This window comes from Macrobrachium nipponense, chromosome 25, assembly GCF_015104395.2.
Source record: "Macrobrachium nipponense isolate FS-2020 chromosome 25, ASM1510439v2, whole genome shotgun sequence".
Lineage (NCBI taxonomy): Eukaryota > Metazoa > Arthropoda > Malacostraca > Decapoda > Palaemonidae > Macrobrachium > Macrobrachium nipponense.
The window spans coordinates 321412-343035 of record NC_087214.1 but is presented as its reverse complement, the minus strand read 5'-3'; the positions used below and the strand labels follow the sequence as shown (position 1 = coordinate 343035).

The 21624-nt window shown below is 31.8% G+C and overlaps 2 protein-coding genes across 3 annotated transcripts in view; one reads left to right on the top strand and one right to left on the bottom strand.

Moving 5' to 3' along the window:
* Window positions 1-13637, top strand: part of LOC135199238 (protein phosphatase PTC7 homolog) — a 14513-nt gene extending 876 nt beyond the window's left edge. Inside the window, exons 2-4 of the mRNA XM_064227108.1 lie at window positions 5297-5495; window positions 7355-7611; window positions 9797-13637. Coding sequence (XP_064083178.1) covers window positions 5297-5495; window positions 7355-7611; window positions 9797-9846 — 506 coding nt within the window. The 3' untranslated portion in view covers window positions 9847-13637. The remainder of the gene's footprint in view (window positions 1-5296; window positions 5496-7354; window positions 7612-9796) is intronic.
* Window positions 13638-15997: 2360 nt separating this feature from the next.
* LOC135199237 (SUN domain-containing ossification factor-like) overlaps window positions 15998-21624 on the bottom strand; it is an 87834-nt gene continuing 82207 nt past the window's right edge. For both annotated transcript variants that reach the window (XM_064227106.1, XM_064227107.1), the window contains one exon: window positions 15998-21215. In XM_064227106.1, the coding sequence (XP_064083176.1) occupies window positions 20035-21215 (1181 nt within the window). In that variant the 3' untranslated portion in view covers window positions 15998-20034. The remainder of the gene's footprint in view (window positions 21216-21624) is intronic.

The following is a 21624-nucleotide window of genomic DNA, read 5'->3' as shown; positions in this document are numbered from 1 at the left end:
CAGATACAATCTCCAGACAATTAAAGGATTATAGGTGACAGCTATTCAGAACTTGGTCAAACAAAACCATAGTTCACAAAACATGACAGACATACATTACAACAAAATTTAAAAAACACTAAGGCAAACTGATTTTTATTTAACTCAGGTAATTATATCTTTGAGGTCATTCTTAAACATGTTACAGATACAAGGGTCTAAATGAAAAAGGCCACGACTAACATTGAAATTACAATGAAAAGTAAGTTGTATTAAAGCAGATTTTAAAAGATTTCGTGATAAGACATCTCTTGACCATGCAATTACTGAACTATCAATCCAATTAATTCGGTGGTTGTTTTCACTTAAATGAATGAATAATGCATTAGATTTTTGCCCAGTTTTTACAGAGTATTTATGCTGGTTTAGCCTTACTTCTAAGCCTTTGCTGGCTTAGAAGTAAGGCTAAGCCAGCATAAATACTCTGTAAAAACTGGGCAAAAATCTAATGCATTATTCATTCATTTAAGTGAAAACAACCACCGAATTAATTGGATAGATAGTTTCAGTTAATTGCTAATGGTCAAGAGATGTCTTATCACGAAATCTTTTAGAATCTGCTTTAATACAACTTACTTTTCATTGTAATTTCAATGTTAGTTGTGGCCTTTTTCATTTAGACCCTTGTATCTGTAACATGTTTAAGAATGACCTCAAAAATATAATTACTGACTTAAATAAAAATCAGTTGCCTTAGAGTTTTTAAATTTTGTTGTAATGTATGTCTGTCATGTTTTGTGAATATGGTTTTGTTTACCAAGTTCTGAATAGCTGTCACCTATAATCCTTTAATTGTCTGGAGATTGTATCTGAGATGATTGTCTTAAACCTTTAATTGCACCCATTGTTTATGCTTGTTTGGGAAGGTTTCTTATCTTCCAGGTATGTCGGATTCTAGGTACTAATCCCTTTATAATCCCTATCTGTCAGTTATACGAACCTTCTTGTATTGTCTTTTCTCGTATTTTTGTCAGTATCTGCTCGTATAAAGGACTTTTAAAGTCGAAAGATCTTGCAGACTCCTTCGTTTATTTTTCCTTCGTGGCATTTGTCTTTATTTATGGATTATCACGTTCCTAACTTTCGTGATTCAGTTAATATTATATATAATATATATATATATATATATATATATAAAATATTATAAATATATATTATATAGATTTTATCTTTTATAATAATATATATATATATATCGAGATCTATTATTATATTATGTATACACTAATATATATGTATATAATATATATCTTAATTATATATATTACAATTATATATACATATATTATATATATATTATATTATATATATATATATATATTATAATATATAATATATATATACATATATATATATTATCTATATATATATATATATAATATATATATATATATATATATATATAGTATATCTATATAATATATATATTATTATATATATATATATATATATATATATATATATATATTAGATATCTATATATATATACTCTGGCTCACTCACAGATTTGTCCAAACCCGACGTTTACCTAACATTTTCTTTATTGAAATATTATCATTTGCAGTTTCTCTTCGCTTTATCCATCGTAGAAATTTGTCAATAGTTACTTCAGTCGTTCGTTACTAGCAAAATCATCACATTCTTTACCATTTTTCTTTTGTTTTTCACTAAATTTATCGATGCTCGATCATTCCTCATTCGTGGAGGAAATGAATGGTTGCTTCTCGCATCGTATTATTCCGTTAGCGTTTTATCCATGTACTTCAAAGAGAAAAAAGATACTAAAGGTCACTGCTTGCTTCCGCCGTGTAACTCATCATAAACCTACAAACTTCACTCTTATCTGACTGACTTAAAAGACATTGGTAAGAATCACACAGTGTCCTCCATATTAACTGTCAAATCCCCTTTGTCACAACACTGAAATAAAAGCCTTTTAGTTAAGGAGACTGGCCAAAGTTGCATCGTTTATTCTAGCTATGCATTCGGGTCTTCACTAAAGTGGTTCTAGTTAATATGCATATTTAGCTTTTGTGAATAAATATGCATAGTTAGCTTTGGTAAATCCACGATGATTGCTCGTATTTTCATTTAAGCTGAAAACAAATTTAATTTTCCTCTATATTAATCCCGTGAAGCATTGCTACCATTGCTGTGCATAAAATGCACTGAAAAGAATTTGGATAGAGAGCCTGGATGTTGAAGCAGGCCATTATTATAGTTAGTTCCTTGTAGATATTGTTACTTTTAGACAGTTCTATGTAATGTGTATGTATTCGATGGTGGTCTGTCGACAGAAGTACTAATATGGTTCACTGGACAACACTTTGTCATTTTCTATATTTTTCTCAATTTTTCTCATAGTTCTCTTCGCTCAAGATCAGGATTTACTCGCTGTAGGTCTGTCCATAAGAATTAGTTGTCTGGTTCATAGAGAAATCAGATAGAGTTTATATCTGTTTATACAAAGCTTTATAATAAACTGTAGAATTGAACCCTACAGTGACTGTCAATTCATCTTATAGATGATAGTTATTTCGTGTATACAGTTTTACATTAAAAGTTGTTTAATATATAGTATATATATATATATATATATATATATATATATATATATATATATATATGAATAATATATATATCTGTATATATATATATATTAACTGATCACAAAGTATATAAAACGTGATGCTATTTATAAATAAAGGTTTTTTGCCACGAAGGAAAAAATGAAAAAAAAGCGAGATAGCAGATACTTTCGGTCTTGTTCCGACCTTTCCACTAAGGAGGCAACTAATTGTCAACTAAAGGGGTCGGTAACAACGACCAAAAGTACTCAGCTATCTCGCTTTTTCATTTTTTCCTTCGTGGCAAAAAACCTTTATATATATATATAATATAATAATATGTATTATAATAATATATCTATATTATTATAGGATATATATAGTATATATAGATATCTATATATATATCGATATATATATATCATATATATATATATATATATATATAGATATATATATTATATAATATATATATATTATATATATATATATATATATATATATCGATATATTATACGATTATATATATATATATTAATCATTATAATGAATATATATATATATAATATATATATATCTATATTATAATTTATATTAAGATATATATATTATATCTATATGAGTTTAGATATATAATATATATAGATATTATATATATTATAGATAGTTATATATATCTAGATTCTAATATATCTATAGATATTAGATATTATTATAGTATAGATACTATATTAGATATATATATTAATATTATATAATAGATATTATATATTATAATATATAAATCTATATAGATATATTAGATATATATATATAGTATATAATATTATAGTAATAATAGATATATAATCTATATATATATATATTATATATATATATCTATTATAATTAATATATATATATTATATAGAATATCTATATATAGATAATCTTATATAGATATAGGATATATATATAATAGATATAGATAATAGAATTATATAGAGATCTCGGATATATAGATTATATATATAATATAGATATTTTTATAATATAATATATATAGATATAGTATAATAGATATATATAAATAGATATATATTATTATATCTAGAATATAGTATATAGATATATCATTATATATATTAATATATATATATATATATATATATATATATATATATATAGATATAGATAATATATATATATAATATATAATTATTATATATATATAGGATATATATATATCATCTATAGATATAATATATAGCTTAATATATATAATAGATTATATATAATATATAGATAATATATATATAGATTATATAATAATATAATTATATATAATAAATATATATTATATATATATAGATATATAATAATATATTAGATTATATATCTATATCTATTAATATACTATCTGATATATATAAGATAAGATATATATTATATATATAGAATTAATCTATATTTAATATATATTTATATTATTATAAAATCTAAATAGAAACTATATCTATATATTATCTATATATATATATCATATATTATAAAAATAGAAAATATATATTATTATATAATATATCTATAGTATATATAATTATATAAATAGAAAATAATAATATATATATATATTATATATACCTATATATATCTTAATACTAATATATATATATATAATATATATATCTATCTATTTATTCTAATAATTATACTTATAAATTATATATATATAATATATAATTATAATATATAATTATATATAATTATATAATTATATTAATTTATATATAATATATATATATCGTATATATATATATTATTGATTATAATGAATCCTAATCTATTATATATTATCTATTATTATTATATATATATGATCTATATATAATATATATATATTCTATATATAATATTATCTATCATATCGATTCTTATATATCATATTAATATATCTATCTTATTAATCTATTCTATCTATATATAATCTATATTATATATATATACTATAGTAACTATATATCATATAATATTATATCATTATATCTATAATCTATATATCTATTTATAATCATATATCTATATAGTATATATTATAGTATTCTTTATTATAATTATATATTTATATATTTATCTATATATCTCAATATATATCTATAATAATATATCTAATATTATATATAATGATATATAATATAATATATATCTATAGATAGATATCTATATCTCTCTATATATCATATAAACTTAAAAATTTTTTAAATTTTTAAATAAAAATAAGTATATATATATATAATATATATATATATATATATAAAGAAATTAAACTATACTATATTTCAGAGACTGCTGTCCCTCTCTGAAATATAGTATACCGAGTTTCTATACTTTGGCATTTTTATGGGCACCTTTTATTAAATGGAATTCTGTTGTAACAACATTTTTACCAGTTGTATATGTGTGTGTGTATGAATGCTTATATAAATTGTATATAATGAGTGAATATATGTCCAACTCACCCTCATGTGAAAATTACTTTTGTCAAATAAGGGACATAGTGAGTCAGTTTAGGAATAACATGCCTATTTAAGATTGAATTTCACGTAGAATGTTTGCCATTTGTAAAACAATTTTTCTTAATACATTGTTAAATTCTTTATTTACTTATTTATTTATTTTTATTTATCTATTTATTTATTTATTTTTTGCAGGTAGCAGCACAGCATGCGTTGTCGTGTTGTCTGGTGATGCAGGTCATCTGTATTCGGCGAACATTGGGGATTCCGGGTTCTTGGTCATGCGCAATGGCTCTGTTGTGCATCGGTCACAAGAGCAGCAGCATTACTTCAACACGCCTTTTCAACTCTCTCTACCTCCGCCGGGCACTGGAGCTCAGGTCTTGAGTGATGGGTTAGTTTCAACGCTTTCAGAACACGTCCCGCAGCAAGGGACGTCTTAGATATTTAATGTGACTCACTGAATTGAGTATAGAACTTAGGCCAAAGGCCAAGCACTGGGACGTATGACGTCATTTGGCGCCGAAACGGAAGTCGGCAGTAAAATGTTTGGAAGATGTAACAGGAGGAAAACCTCAAAGCAGTTGCACTCTGAATCAATTGTTAGGAGAGGGTGGAAAGTAAGATGGAAGAAAGAGAATATGAAAGGAGGTATAGTAAAAGGAACGAAAGGGGTTTCAGCTAGGGGTCGAAGGCAAGCTGCAGAGAACCTTAAATAATACCTTTAGTGCAACACATGAGGTGCATTGACGCCACTAACCCCCTAAGGGCTATGTTACACATAATGAAGTCTCTCTCTCTCTCTCTCTCTCTCTCTCTCTCTCTCTCTCTCTCTCTCTCTCTCTCTCTTGGATTGTGAAAATTACATCACAAGTTACATGTCTGTGATTGCTTACCATATGAAATTTCAAAATAGACAAAAATAATTTGTATTTTCAGTTCATGTGAAATCCTCTTCTGTATACGGAAACTGATTACAGTGGACCTGTAGCCGTGCACAGTAGCAGAGCTAAAAGTATTACTTTAGTTCTTTCCAGCATCCCTTTGGACACCTAAAAGTATACAGTTAACCTCCCGTGTTTGTATTCCCAACATACTCGCACATTTGCGGATTTCTCTGTGGACCATATCTACCTATCATTCGCAGGAAATTCTCGTATTCGTGGGATTTTTATATGAGAAATATCCACAATTTCCTGTTTTTTTTTCTTCAATTTCATTATAAAATACACTTTTTGTAATAAAACTATTAAAAAACCAGGTATAAACATTGTTAGTGGGTTTTTCTTGAGTTTTAACTAATAGGCAGTGCTAAGCATTTTTATAGGGGTTTCAACTATTCACTGGAGGTCTGGTATGCATCCCCGCAAATAGGGGGCGAGCACTGTACTACTTTAGTCCTTTGCAGCATCTCTTTCGACACCAACTGCTTTGTTTCCTCTAGTATTATTCATACGATCATTTAGGTCCCTTCCAGGATAACTCTCTGGCTTCCATTGAGTTTTCCCCAATTTCACTGTTTATCCACGAACAAATCCCTCGTGCAGCCGGGAACCTAGAAATGTGGTTTGGAGGTCTGGTTGAATTACTAATGATGATTAATATAGCCCTGTGTAGATTACTGGTAATGGAACTGTTGCTTCTGTTTTTTCTAAGCTGCTGCTGAATACAGTAACCCCCCCACCACCCCCGATTTGTGATCTCACAATTCAGAGACTCACCAATTCAAGGATTCTGTATTGAACAAATATGCACATTTTTTTTTGGAAAATTAGCATGTGTTGGAACTATCAAAATAGGTAGTTCTAAGAATTTTTGAGGGGTTTTAAGTATTTGCGGATCTTAGCAATTCGCTGTGGGTTGTGGTACCTATCCCCCACGAATCTGGGTCGTTTACTATACATGTAGTAGCAATTTGAATTTACGATACTATAATGTTCACAGAAGATGTCATTGTAATAGTATTCTTAAAACTTTGTTCGTTACTGTTCTTAAAGCTTTAAAATTATTTCCTTGAACTATACATAAACATGGTTGCCTTCCAATCCAGTTACTGTATAGTAAACAGCTTCATACCGTAACATTTCAATCTGTAAGTTAGCTTTTTATGTGTGATTATGTAATAAACATGTGATATAGGATAGAATTATGACAAAGGCAGGTCATAACAGTGGAGGAAACAGTGTATCTGCTTGGTTTCCTACACAACCAGCCAAAATCAGATAAAAATTTTCATTTTTGTTTAATCCACAGACCTGAGAGTGCAGAGACCCGAGAGTTCCTAGTGAAAGAGGGAGACATGTTGATGGTTGCCACCGATGGAGTGTTTGATAACTTACCCGATTCGATGATTCTCAAGGAAATGGCGAAAGTACAGGGCTCAACTGATCTATTATTGCTTCAGCAAGCGGCGAATTCTATTGCACAGCAAGCGAGAAAATTAGCTTTTGATGAGGAATATATGTCACCGTTTGCACGTAATGCACGGGAAAATGGTATTAATGCAATAGGTAAGGTATTTTTCTTTTGATATTTTATATTGTGATATTACCCTTGGCATATGTCTGTTTTGAATTTCGTATGTCCCAAGGCATTTGATGGCTTGAGCATGTGAAGGTCAACCGAGCTAGATCTTCAGTCGAGTCTGTTTAAACATAGTCATTCAAAAGATGAACTAATTGTGAATAATATGTACTAAGGTATATCACTGCTTCCACCTTCTTTGAGGTACTGATTGAAGTGTGCTTGGTATGGTACACTGTTTTGAGTACAGTACTGAGTTTTGTCTACCTGAAAGAAATGTGGCTAATGCTCTGAATCTGCAAAGTATCCAGAGGTCCTGTTAAAATATTTTGAAATGGTAGCAGCAATAATCTGCAAAAGTAGGCATTTTAATGGCGCTATGGAACAACAGGATGCTCTTATCTGCATCTTTCTTCTTAAGACTTCTGAACAGCAGGGTTGGATAGAATAAGTATGATCATCTGTTCCTTCTAGTATTGAAGAATATCAAATTAGATGTTAGTATAAACACATTCTCATATCTTTGTTTCTTAACATAAGCAGTCATGACTTGGTCTTGTTTGCCGGTTTTCTTAGTATTTCAACAGAAATTTCACTGTCGCAATTGATCCTTGATCCTCTTTTCCTGTCAAGGGCAACTGGGAGTACTGCACAGCAGTACCAATATGCACTAAGTGTGTCACATTGTTGAACTCAGTTCCAGAGGTATTTTATTCCTCACAACAGTGGTCTGTGGAAAAGTCTTCGTGGGGGTGTTGTGCAGTTAGAACTGCCAAAGATTAGTTGAAGATGCAGTACATTCCTACCATAAATAAGTTCTTGTATTTATGTATTTCTCTTCTTTTTGTATTTCATATTATTCTTTGGAAATGTTGAATTTCAAGTCAAATGTCCCCTGTTGGCTAGTTCCACTTGAATAAGGTTTACCTTATAATAATAGTCATTAGAATTCGTAATACAAAATTGTAGCCTTTTTTTTATAAGAAAGTTGCCAGTTTCATTCATCTAGTGATTTACGTCCTGTACTAAATTTCTTAATACCAAGCAACTTTTATGCCTTAATATGTATCCAGTGCCATCAACTTGTAGTATTAAAAAGAACTACTTCAAAAGTCCACCATTTTAAAACTTTTTCTTCTAGTGGGCATACAGAAGACTATCCTTTGCAAGAGAGAACCAATCACATGAGATACATGTGATTTTATAACATTGAAATTACAATGATTGGAATATTTTCTAGTCACTTGTTACTCTTTAGGCTTCCAATTACTGAAGTGAATGTTGTGTTGGGAGTCATTGAACGTTTCCTTTCCTTCTCCCTAACCTTGGAACCAGTATATAAAGCCATTTCACTTTGCCATCCCATAATATCTTCCAGTAAGGTTATGTTTCATCCTGTCCCTCAAAAAATTTAGTCTCCACTTTTACTTGAAAACTAAAACCCTACATTTTACTTGAACAACTGTTGATACCTTGAATTGTTCATCAACCAGTTACTTAGCTGAAGTCCTCCACATATGGTAGTTTTTAGATATTGGGCTCTGTAACAATTTTTTGCAGACGAGTTTTCAAAGAAAATATTGATTTTGTAGTTATTACTTAATTTTTCCTTGCAGTTATATTGAAAATTCATGGAGCTTAGCTGTCTCGCCGAGATGAATTATTTTAACCAAAATGCTCAAGTTATTTCATTCAGTTTGCCTTCTCAAATTAGTAACTCGAGAAATCTGTGTTTAAATAACTGTCCTTAATGCATTTTCTCATAAAAGTATGATGAGGGGATTATATTTTGTGAGAAGAATTTATGTCTGTCACTAAAAAGTTTGTGGATGAATAGATATACAATATTCACAGCGGGTATCATGCTGTTTTTTTGTTTATTGCTGTGCCATGATGATTTGTTGTTATATTTTTCCTGAAGCTTAAGTAGCTGAAGTATTTCTTATAGCTTAGTTACTGGAAGTATTTTGCATTGGTCTAGTTAAACTAACTAAAAGTTAAATAATACATAGAATTTTTAAATGTTTTCATTGTAGAGTCAGATTGAAATCAGGGAACCTGAACTAAAAATCCGTATTTTTTCATCATTAGGCTCAATTTTGTGTCGGTGAAAGAGACTGCTGTTATTCTATTTCAAAGAACTTGGAAAGTAACAATTTCTTTCTTCCACAGGTGGCAAACCAGACGACATAACGGTAGTATTAGCAACGATAACGGTGTAGAGTCAGTGGGGCCCCAGAAACATATTGTAATTTAAGGCAGCATCACAAAACTTATTTTGGATCTCCACCAGTGAGTGCACACCGTCACAACAGATAGTTAAATCAGCACAACAGTATTAAATTTACATAAATTACAGTACAGGATTTATTTTCTTTTTTTTGCCAGGTAAGAACGTTTATAGTGAAGCCATCCTTATGTCTTTAATATATTGTATCTCTTTCTTTTATTCAGAAATAATACTTGTAGTTTGTAAGGCATAGGAACCATTCGTATGGATGCTTCTTATGACTTACAGAAATTAGCTACTACTGTAAGCAGGTACCAAACCGAACGTTACTGCTGATTACTTTTATCTTTTTTTACAACAGTATTTCACTGTGCAACAAATAGCACTGAAGCCACAGTAGAAACCTGAAACAAACTTGATAATCAAAACAAAAATCTCAGATATCTGCTGTGACTTTAGCACTGTTCTTAGAAATGATATAGTACACAGTACATATAGATGAAAAGCTTTCGAGAACGGTATGTTTGAAAATACAGCCACTTTTTGATTTTCACAAGGTTTGCTTGTTTGTTAGGCTCCTGTCAATTGTAATTCGAATTTAAAGTTTTCCACATAGGTTTTGTGTTCTGTTGATTATGTACAATGGCAGCATGTAGGCATTTCTTGGAACACACCACCAGAAGAAGTTTTTAGCATAAGGTTCTATCTTTCATGTTGAGCTTAATGCTTAAGCAAGTATCACCTCAGTAATCTAGAATTGGTGGATAATAGTTATCCAAGGTTTTGCAAAGTAGGATTTTTATCAAGTATATTTCCCTTAATATATACTTAATGTAATTTTATGTATAGTATGCATTGTACTACAAAAAAAATTTTCAGTGTCTACCCCTAACCATTTGTCTTTATTCAATTATACATTTTTTATGCCTTTTAATTGTTCAAATTACTGTTGTCACTTCTTTTGTTTTGAATTTTGTGACAACTAGCATATCCTTGAAACATCCTCAATTCCAAATTCCATCTTAAAAGTGAACTTCCTGACATACTATTATATTCTCTGTAGCTCTAAAGTCATCTGAATCTATACATTCGTTACATTCTGTGGAAGCAATTTCAGTGTTTGGTAATGTCACTTTTCATAGAAGTGATTGACTTGATGTAATGATGGTGTGAATGTTGGCCAAGGCATTGTAAGGGGTGGCTAGTGTTTAGACAATGTTCTGGTTCCTGTTAACTACAGCTAATTGTCATGGAAAAGAACTTCATTCCAATGGGAGACATAACCAAGCTAATATGGCTTTTTAATTTCAAAGGTTCTGGAAACTTTTATGATTGATAGTTTTACTAGCTTTCTTAAAAATACCAAAACTTGTGAACTTTGGAAGTGGCTGTACTAGTTCTTTCATTCACTCACCACAATTTTCTTTTTTGGGTGTTAGTCAAGTTGCGGAAAAATTACTTTAGAGAAAACTATTTATACTTAGCTTATTCTTCTCCAAAAATTCCTAGATGACAGTGGTTAACACATTCCATATCCTTCCCCCCCAACCCCCCTCCATCCCCTTAAGCAGTTATTTCATTTTTGTATTTCACTATCTTTGGGAATTGAATTTGAAAAACAAGTATACACTGTAAATGCCATTATTCTAAGGTATGATGTCGTACCATCCCGATGAAGTATGATACAATACAGGCGCCTTTCCTACAAAGACTGCGATTTGGCCAGTTTTGGTTCTACCTTAGAGTATCATATTTCCTCCTACAGTTCAGTATTTCCTATGAGCCTTAATATGTCCCTAATACTAGGACTGCCTCATTGTTAAAAATACACTTGGAAAATTATTGTAAACAGGATAGCTTTTCAATGTTGATAATAACTTTTCCGTAGGTTACTTTTTCTTTGTTACCATAAACAATAATTTCATGGTTGTTACACCTATTAGATAATGGTTGTTTTTATATTTATTTTTGGTTTTTTGTGAAAATCTTAATGTTGCTCAGGCTTCAATGGTGTTTGAGTGTGGAAGTCATCAATATGTGGATTTTCATCCCTATCTTAATACTAATCTAGTCAAATAGACCCATTCAACTTGGGAGTTGCTGGATTTTGTTTTGCTGGTATAAATGTTGTATGTGAGGTTGTTTAAAAGAGATTCTTTAAAGACTGGACTTGGTGAGAGGGTTTCCTTTGTTAAAAAAAACTTAAATAATTACTTCAGAACCTGGGCAGGCTCCCCTTGACTTTAAGAAAACTTAATTATTTTCCCCCTTGCCTTGGAATATTTCAAATTATACCTAGCACATACTGCATTTTGTGTTAGATTTCTGGGGTCCCAAATGTTAAGAAACAATAAATGGTAGTAATGAGATTCCGTCTCACTTAGGAACGTAGTAACTTTAGTCTAGGTAGTTATTGTTATCACTGGTTATGGTCATAAAAACTGAAGTATTTGTCGTTTAACTCCTGTACTTTCCAGTTGATTGAAAAAAAAATTGATAAATGAAAATAAGACACACCAGGTTATTTGCAATCATCAATAACTGAGAAGGAACTACAATATGCATCAAATGGTATGCTACTCTAATTCATGATTAGGGTCTCTCAAGTCATATTTTTTTAGATTTTGTTTTATAGTTGATAAATTCTAGGAGAATTAGATGTAGACTCTAATTATGGCTTATTTGTGCTATACTCGCATACTTTCACACGAAGTATGTGGAACTGATAATGAAGCAACGTTGGAGATGGATGAGTTAGTCGATTTTTATTTAATTGCATTAGTCTTAATTTCAGGTAGTAACTTAACATCAGTAATAATTTTCAGAGTCTCTATGGATACTGATGATGTTAAAGAATAAACATGTATTTGCATGTTTGTACAATAGATGATAAATGTATATCTTGCTTGAAATTTTCAGGTGGTCACTTCCTGGTGTATTATTATATTTGGCTTAGTGTTGTTAGCTGTTAAGGGCTCTATATATTCAACATTTCTACATAGGTATGTTTGCTTACATACAGCAAGATATTTTTGTAAAGTTGAATAGAGAAATACTTGAATAATTCATGACTTCATTGGAACAGTTGAATGATGCACAAAATGTGTGACAATATGCACCATCTATACATAAAGTTTTAGTGTTTACTTAAGAAGGTTCTTTTTAGAATATATTATTTGTACAAAGCTATTTGATGTCTGTTATCACACATTTTGCACACCTGGACTGTTTTTTATCTAAGCTGTATTTTTGTGATAATTTTGTCATGCCTCATTATTCTTACGTGTAGGAAGGAGTGCATGAAAGAACTCTGAAATTTCTGCTCTGTGCTCAAGATTGTCAAAGGTTATCACAAGAACACAGCTTTGGTGTCTGTGATGCTTTTCCTTTTGTTTTCATTTTGCCATATATCAATTATGTAGATGTTGAGTCAAAGAAGCCGTACGCTCACCACTAAGATAATGGGAGTGGCACTGAAAAAAAGGAAGGATTTTTTTTTTCAACAAGATCATTAATGTCAAAATTTCAAAACAGTATTTTCTTTGAAAGAAGGTTTTAGTGAAGAGAAATATAGATGCACAGTGATCCTCTTCTAGATAAGCAAATGATTACCTGTAATGAATTAAAAGTATTTCAAGTCAAGAACAGTCCATACTATTATGTCATACTCATTGTTGTGAAGAGATCTGTGAAACGGTGGAGTCATTGTTTATGATGTTGCTGAAGACAATGCAATATATTGTGTACTATACTTGTATTATATTAATACATTATAAGAAGGAAGTTTTTTCTGTCACTCACCCTAATTAGCATGGTTCCAAATATATATAATTCATTGAGCTCTGATGAAGGGCTGGTTGCTAGCATTATCATCATCTTGAGACTTGACTTAGATTTGATTAGCCTTCACTTTCTGTGTGAATGTTCAGAAAGTATATTTCTTTATTGTCATCCATGAGCCTGTTACCTATCTTAAAACTAGGAAAGATAATATAATTAAACTATTTTTTTTCCATCTGTCCTCCCGCCTGTGGTGTTTGCGTATGGTAAAACTGCGTCCCGGGCTCTAGATAGTTATTCAGCTTACATTCAACAATTATAATAATGTCCTGTTTTTAATATTATCGGTGTAATTCGAATGCAGTAAATTATTAAAACACTTTTCAATTGCAAATGCACACCCAGATATCCTGTTATTTACCTAAAACTTACTCATAGCGTAACTATTTAAAGCCTGGGACGCAGTGTTACCATACAAAAACACCACAGGCGGATGGACAGATGGAAAAAAACAGAGTATAGGCATTCACACTTGAAAACATTCAACTCATTTTTCCAAATGGTTCTTCAGTTCATCAAGCTTTTACAGTTGGACTGGTATTCATCATTAGTAAAAAAAATTGGTATAACCTATGCAGTATAATCTACTTCTTAATGGGAAAATAGGCCTATGTGCACAAGTGATCATAGCACCTATCCCAACTGACAGTTGGGATGCCAAGTTTAAGGAAGAAATGGCGTTAGAAGGATGGCAAGTGGGAGGAGTTTTGAAGAGTGAGTAAACCACCAACTTCTATGTATGGCATGCTTCTTGCGTAGCCGTGAAGTCAATGTAACATTCAGATGCCATGGCAATGCTCCTCAAAGTGTCAAGATCAACCCTTCTTGCAGTTAATTGTACAGTGATGTAAGATGACTTGGTGCTTAGCACCTTGGGCGCTTTTGCCTCTTCTCCCTTTGACTCTACATTCAGCTATATGCTCGTGCTTGTTTGCCTCGAGTAACTAACTCTGCACCATCCTCTTCATCCACCTCTTTGAAGTCAACTTACTACTATGACCTCGCAATGTCCTTAGGGATGTTCATTGAAGGGAAGTGTGTAAAGCTGTGAACACATTCTAACTATACCTTTCTTCATACAGTGTTCATACAGAAGGCTGAACTTCATATCTCTAGTATCAGTGAAGGTAACTGCATCCTTGACACTGAAATTCTCTACTAGTTCACATTGACAAGACCAACCTTTACATGACATGCTGCTAGATCAAAGGAGTTGGAAAGTAAAACTTCTCTGTGCAGTCATATCAAATTATTCACCAAGATGACTGGGCACTATCTGTAAGGAGGGAATTTGGAACATTATTTAATTCCAACATGCCTCTGAAGGGCTAGGGAAAAAGACAATCATAGCTATGGTTGATGGCTGTTGTCGTTCATCTGCTCATTTAGACCTCTGGATTACTCACAACTGTTTAGATTCCCTCAAAAGTAAACCAAAAAGAACTAAAGTTTCTTCACTCCATCAGAGCTGGAAAGCAGTTTCTCCTCTAGGTGATGAAGTAGTGTTACTCACCTCCACAAGAGAGGCCTGGCTTGTTCAACACTTGTTTGCTACTCCTTACAATCCTCACATCTGTTTCAGGATTTCTGAAACATCTCTAAAGCAGCACTTGCAACTTCTCTCTATGATACTGGAAAGTTAACACTGACTTGGTTCTTAAAGCCTTCATATCATTCCTGCTTCTTAAAACCTCAGTACCAGTCATGACCATCACCAAATTTCATCTTGCAATCTGGGCATCCAACTCAAACCTTGTGCACATTCTGCCTGAATTCTGATCAGCCTTTAGGTTGTCTTGTATACTGCTACCTCCTTCACTGCCACTTTTCTGATCCTTCTCATCAAATGTCCAAACCACCTCAGCCTTTGAGATCTTGGAGTTTCTAGGCACTGGACACCTCATCTCTGCATTTCCTTACTTGTAACATATTACTTGTAATATAATCTTCCCAGTGCACTCTGGCCATATTCCACTGACTTTACCAGAGTCCAGCAGAAGAGTAATACTAGCCTTTTGCACACAAGTTTTTGCTTAGTTTACCCAAGTAATATTACTTGATGGTGGTAAAGTAATCTCTCAAAATTCACTCAGCTGTTGCTAAATGTTTCTTAACCACTAAATAACCGCTTCACAGTCCAGTGCCCCAAAGGTACAGGAACTGATAATGCAAAATGAAAAACTGTTCATCAAACAATGGTATATGCAGGACTAACTACATATAGTTAGCATACAGGATTTTTAACATTCAAACTGAAATATCCTAAAATAGTTTCTAATCAAAGTATAGGAAAAAATCTCGGCTACAAGTAACATATATTTGGCTATCTGTTTAACAGACAAGAAAGGAGCTTAAAAGAAAATTATACCATACATTTCACATTAACTTTTAAGCCTCTTCATCACAAATGAACAATACCTTCAAAGTCATCACAGAAGGTAATATTTAAGGAACAATATAATGCCATCAGAAACAAAAATAAATGACATATACAATACATAAAGGACAATTTCAAACAGACTGACAGCAAAGCATGGAACTTACTTCTAAAATTATCACGGAAAAAATTCTTATGATACTGATCTGTACAGCTGTCAAAAAAGGTAAATTAACAGACAGACACCAACAATGACCATCCTACACTATTTAAGGATGACTGAGATAAAAAAATAAGATTAAAATTAAATGAAACTAGAAGTAATTTTTAAACAAAAATTATTTTACAGCATTAAGCACTAGTACAACGTTCATCAAGAGTCGAATTATGAGAAAAAACGCCCGATTCAAACCACTATATTTATCTTGCAAATGATCCAACAGTTACCAAAGAATGCAAGTAGCATTCAGCTTTTAGAATGGGAATATACCTTTGGCACAAAGACCTATGGCAATTTAATAAAAAAAAATGATACTGCAAAACTACAGAAACAACTGACCAGGTTTGCATGGGACCACTGAAATTGAAATTTCATCAACTGTCTTTATGTCTCTTAATAAAAAGTTAGGTAAGGAACTCAAAGACAAGACAATGAAAGCTTCTACATATGACCATGACTAGAGATATCCACTAGTTCTTTCACTAGTACTGCAATAATACTTAAGTCTTGCTTCCTTACACAAAGGCTAAATGATAAGTTCAAGAAGATATGCTACTACAGTACCTCATTTGTAAATTACTGGTATTCCTAATAGGAACTCGTCCATTACACCATCAACAAATTTTAATACTGTAAAAATTATAGAAAAAAATAATCTTGATTTTTATTTTCTATACTGCTACGCATAAAGCGATCAAAAAGATAAACCTCAGTATTCTATGAATGCACTTTTTTAGATGACAAATGAAGTTACACCAAATATTTATTTTAAAAGATTGCAAAAACACTGATAGAAAGAACATGATCATTCCATATCAAATTCTGATATTTCAACAAATGAAAGTTAAGGGTTCCAGTTTCATTTACAGCTGCAGGAAGGGATCCAGTTTTTTTGTCATTTTTTTGGCAGCTAACATTTATACTTCCAAAACATATTACTACTGCCTTCTTTTACCACAAAGTTAACCTCAAATTAAAAACAAAGGCTTCATTGAGAAAATATTATGAACACAATGAACCTGAAACCTAACACCGAAGAGGAAAACAAAATCTATTGGCTAGTTTGAATTGAAATATGTTTACTAAAGTAGGTTATCATGAGGAAATATCAATAATTTGACAAAGTCAAATTGCTGCACATAAGTTATGTGTGTGTTAACATGTAGTACTATAACCAGTCCACATTACACCCACAAACAAATACATAACATTAACGAACATCCCTTGGCAATAGTAGTGTAATCAAAAAATATAATAAAACCATTTCTTATTTACATAAAACATTGCAACACACACCGAACATCTGGGTCCTACAATTGCGCACTGCTGTGCTCCCCATCGACCATATGACTAGAATGTCATTAGCACCTTTTCGGTCGGTGATGAGCACAACTACTAAAATATGAGCAATGTCTCCTAAGCATTCATCAGAAAGTAAAATAACTCACAACACAATAAGTAGATTCACTATGCTAATCACAATTCATGTTTCTTTCTCTAATATTGTTCAAAAGGTTTCACAGTACATACTGCATTCAAATACCATTAATATACTGTAGCAGAATGCACATTTTGCAAAACTTCAAACATCCTGCTAAGGTCATACCTATATAAAACAATCTTCCATTAAAAAACTTGTTAAATATAATGTAATGTAACTACATAACCTTTGAAACTACTTTAGTAACTATACATATAAGTTCATACTAATTACCATTAGAAAGAATAAGTCAAAGGCAGAAAAACTGGAAACATGCACTGGAAAAAAAAATTATTATTAGACTTGTCATATTTCATATGGAATGTCACGTGTAAAAGTATTCAAATGAAATTAAATGCCACCACACTGTTAAAATATCACAACTACATTTTACTGAAAGCAAGTAAATGTTGCAGTGTTCCAGCAGATATAAATTATGATAATTATCACTTGTCCTAAACCACCATTCCATAAGGCTGTTATATCAATGTGAACTACCATCTCGAGTACCTCTCGCACCAAAAATGGCATCTATATTCCATCAGCTGTTTCAGACCATTGGTAAACAACTACCTTTCAAGGAGATAAGTTTAGTCGCAAAGAATGCAGCAGAAAAATAAAGTGATTACTGAAGGTGGAACTGATATACTATTTCAAAAGCATATCAAAATATATTCCCAAAGGGAGCCTGTCACCGATACTAAAAACAGTATGCTACAGATACCTAAACTAAAATCTACCAAAAATAATTATAACGTCTTCCTAAAGTATAATGATTCTATACACGACTAACATTTTTTTAATACCTACAGGTAACAGGAAACTCTTTGGCTTCACAATCAGTTGTGTTCCACATACTATAAAGTAAGAAAAATTATTTAAACCTCCTGCGGGAGCGGTATTCTGTACGCTCAAATACTTCAAGCAATAACCTGGTGCCTAATCTTGCCATGTTAAATATACTCATCGCTTCTTGTAGGCTTCTCCCCAAAATGGATATTGAAACAGTCACGTCATAGTCAGTATTAAAGACTGTTGTATCTTTTCAACTTCTACCATTATCAAGAATGCTTATAATCACTGTAATCACACTAGTCTTTGGTTCAGAGGGATAAACAATTAAAAAAACATTCATTAGTTTTAGCCCATACATTCATTTTTCAGAACCTTAACTAAATGAGCCACTGCCTTTAAGGTAACTCCAGAAACTAACGTGACCACACAAGAACAAACTTTCACCCTAAAATGTAGAGTATCACCACCTGGTCAAGAGAACAGCTGAATGGATGTCTTGCATGACTGTAGGATATTACTGCACTGACTGATTTGACTGCTCTGCTTAAATACTGCAATTGAGAAAAGATAAAGATTATAAAGTCATACGTTTTCATGAAAACAGGCTACACTTTTCGGGTAATATACTATACATGTACAGTGGAAACTTTAAACATAAAATAAGAATAAAATGAGGATTTGGAATGTTACGAAGATTATTTAACAGCCCAACCAATACCTTAGCACAGGTAAAAATAAAGAAATATTTTGAGCAACACCTTTCATCAGGATATCACTCTTGGGTTTCCTTCAAATATAAATGAATTCATAAAAAAAACCACTGTAGGACAAAAATAATATATAAACAAAAATTAGCATCTACAAGATCTGGTGAAAAAGCTGTAGGATGTAAAGTGGTAACTATGCATTTGAATGAAATCGTCTTCCTAGTACAGTACAGTACAGTACTGAACTACTTAATTTCATCTGTGACTACTGCAATTAAGTGCAGTACAAATAAAATAGTAGTAATACACTGAGTACATAAGATCATAGGATAAGTACTATTACCCTATTGACTGATAAGTGAATGTCCCCTAAACATACATTTTAATTTAAATAATTCATGAACTTAGTGTTCACAAGAATATACAAATTCCTATTACCTTGAAAATATGTCCTGTACAATAAATATTGTCAACATGAAGTAGTATTCTAATTTTATAGAACCTGCAGTATAAAAAAAAAAGAAAGAATGAGAGACTACAGTCAGAAATGAAAGAGAACGTTCCGTACGTCTTTCATCTGTTGACCACATTCGAGGATAAATGTTGCAGACAGCATTCTCTAGATCAAGCATAACAGTGCAACTGATGCAACCACTGAACCTATTGCAATGCTTGAACCGCGCGAGCAAAATTCTTCTTCACCAAGTAAAACTTTGCCCCAGCAATATGATGCAATGACACCGTGGACAACACTGAGAAGGTCACGTCCCTGCTTCCACTTCTAGGGCTGTCTCTTCCTCTAATAACACAGAGGCCTTACTTTTGGACTTCTTCTTTCTTTTACCTTTCCTCTCTTCAATTTTCTCACCGTCTGCTACATGCTCCTCCGACCTTACCTTGCGACCTTTCCCGCTCGAGTCACTACAAGTACTGACAGTTTCGCTGCTGCTGCTTCCTACATGCTGAGATGAGTACCACTCCCAGTTATCTGATCGTAACTTTACCTTCGATTTCACCTTTGGGGACAATTTCTTCTTTTCATTTATACTTTGAGTATCATGATTCGTATGAGAAAATTCACTTACATGTCTATAATGATCACTCTCCACAGCATCAACTCCATTTGAATAATCGCCATTAACTGGTATGTCTTCTGTACGACTGTATGGAAGGCCACAATGTTCATTTGTATCTTCACTAAAATGAACACTGTTATGGCCATTATAATAGAAACCATTATAAGGTTCAATAGATGAACAGCATGAAATACCATTAGGTTTTGGATAATAATAATCATTATTGTAAGAAGGGAAAACATTCTGCATTTGGGATGTATCAGTACCGGCGGTTGTACTTTCCTTCATTTTAGATTTCTTCTGTTTTTTTATCTTTTTTACTTTTTCTTGAGTACTTTTAGACTTTTCAAAAGAACTACACAAAGATAGAGATTTTGCAAACCTATCTTTCTTCGGTAAATTATCACAGGTCGCACAAGAAAAAGAATGTCTCTTTGAAACTGACCCTAGGTTATTTTGAATCCCATCTGTATAATGTATTTCAGATACAACTGATCTTGTATGTACCTCACTAGATTTTGCAATATTATCATAAAACACATTACCATCATCATCATTAGACAAGGTGTCATTCATCAGTCCATACATATCTAGAGACTGAACATAACCTGGACTTGCGTGAGGGGGAGACTCAGGTGTCTTGGAATCTACTTCATCTCCACAGAATAAGACTCCGGCACTTGAGACATTAAGTTTTTCTATGCGTTTTGCTCTTCTTGAGGCAGCAGATTTATCCATGATGCTTGCATTTGATTTTGAGCGTTTGAGAGTGCCACTATTAGCCTTCCGCTTCTTCTTACGGTCGCTGACTGAATCCATCAGGATAGGAATAGCAGGTTCAATTATCAATAGATCTTGGTAAGTACCTGAGAAAGAGGTCATATAATATAGTAATTATTTTACTCACTTACTGCATTTAAAACAATTATAAATCAATAAAATGCAAATATATCCAATGTGTGTGGTTTACACCATACAACACACCTAATTTACAATACAAATGTTTACTTCATCTTGACTTTATGAACTTTGAATTGCTATCATCCGGAGAAGAGCACATGAGAAAAATGTTTAAACAAAGAACAAACATGAAGGTACTTTAACAATTTATCTCCTCCTCTACGCAATGAGGCATATGAAGCCTAGACATTAGAGTAGTATAACCATAAACACACATACAACCACCTAAAAAAATTGTGCACAATCGACTCTCCACAACCGATTCTCCATCTTTCAATACGAATAAGGAGAAAGCCACAAGTAACATGAAATGCT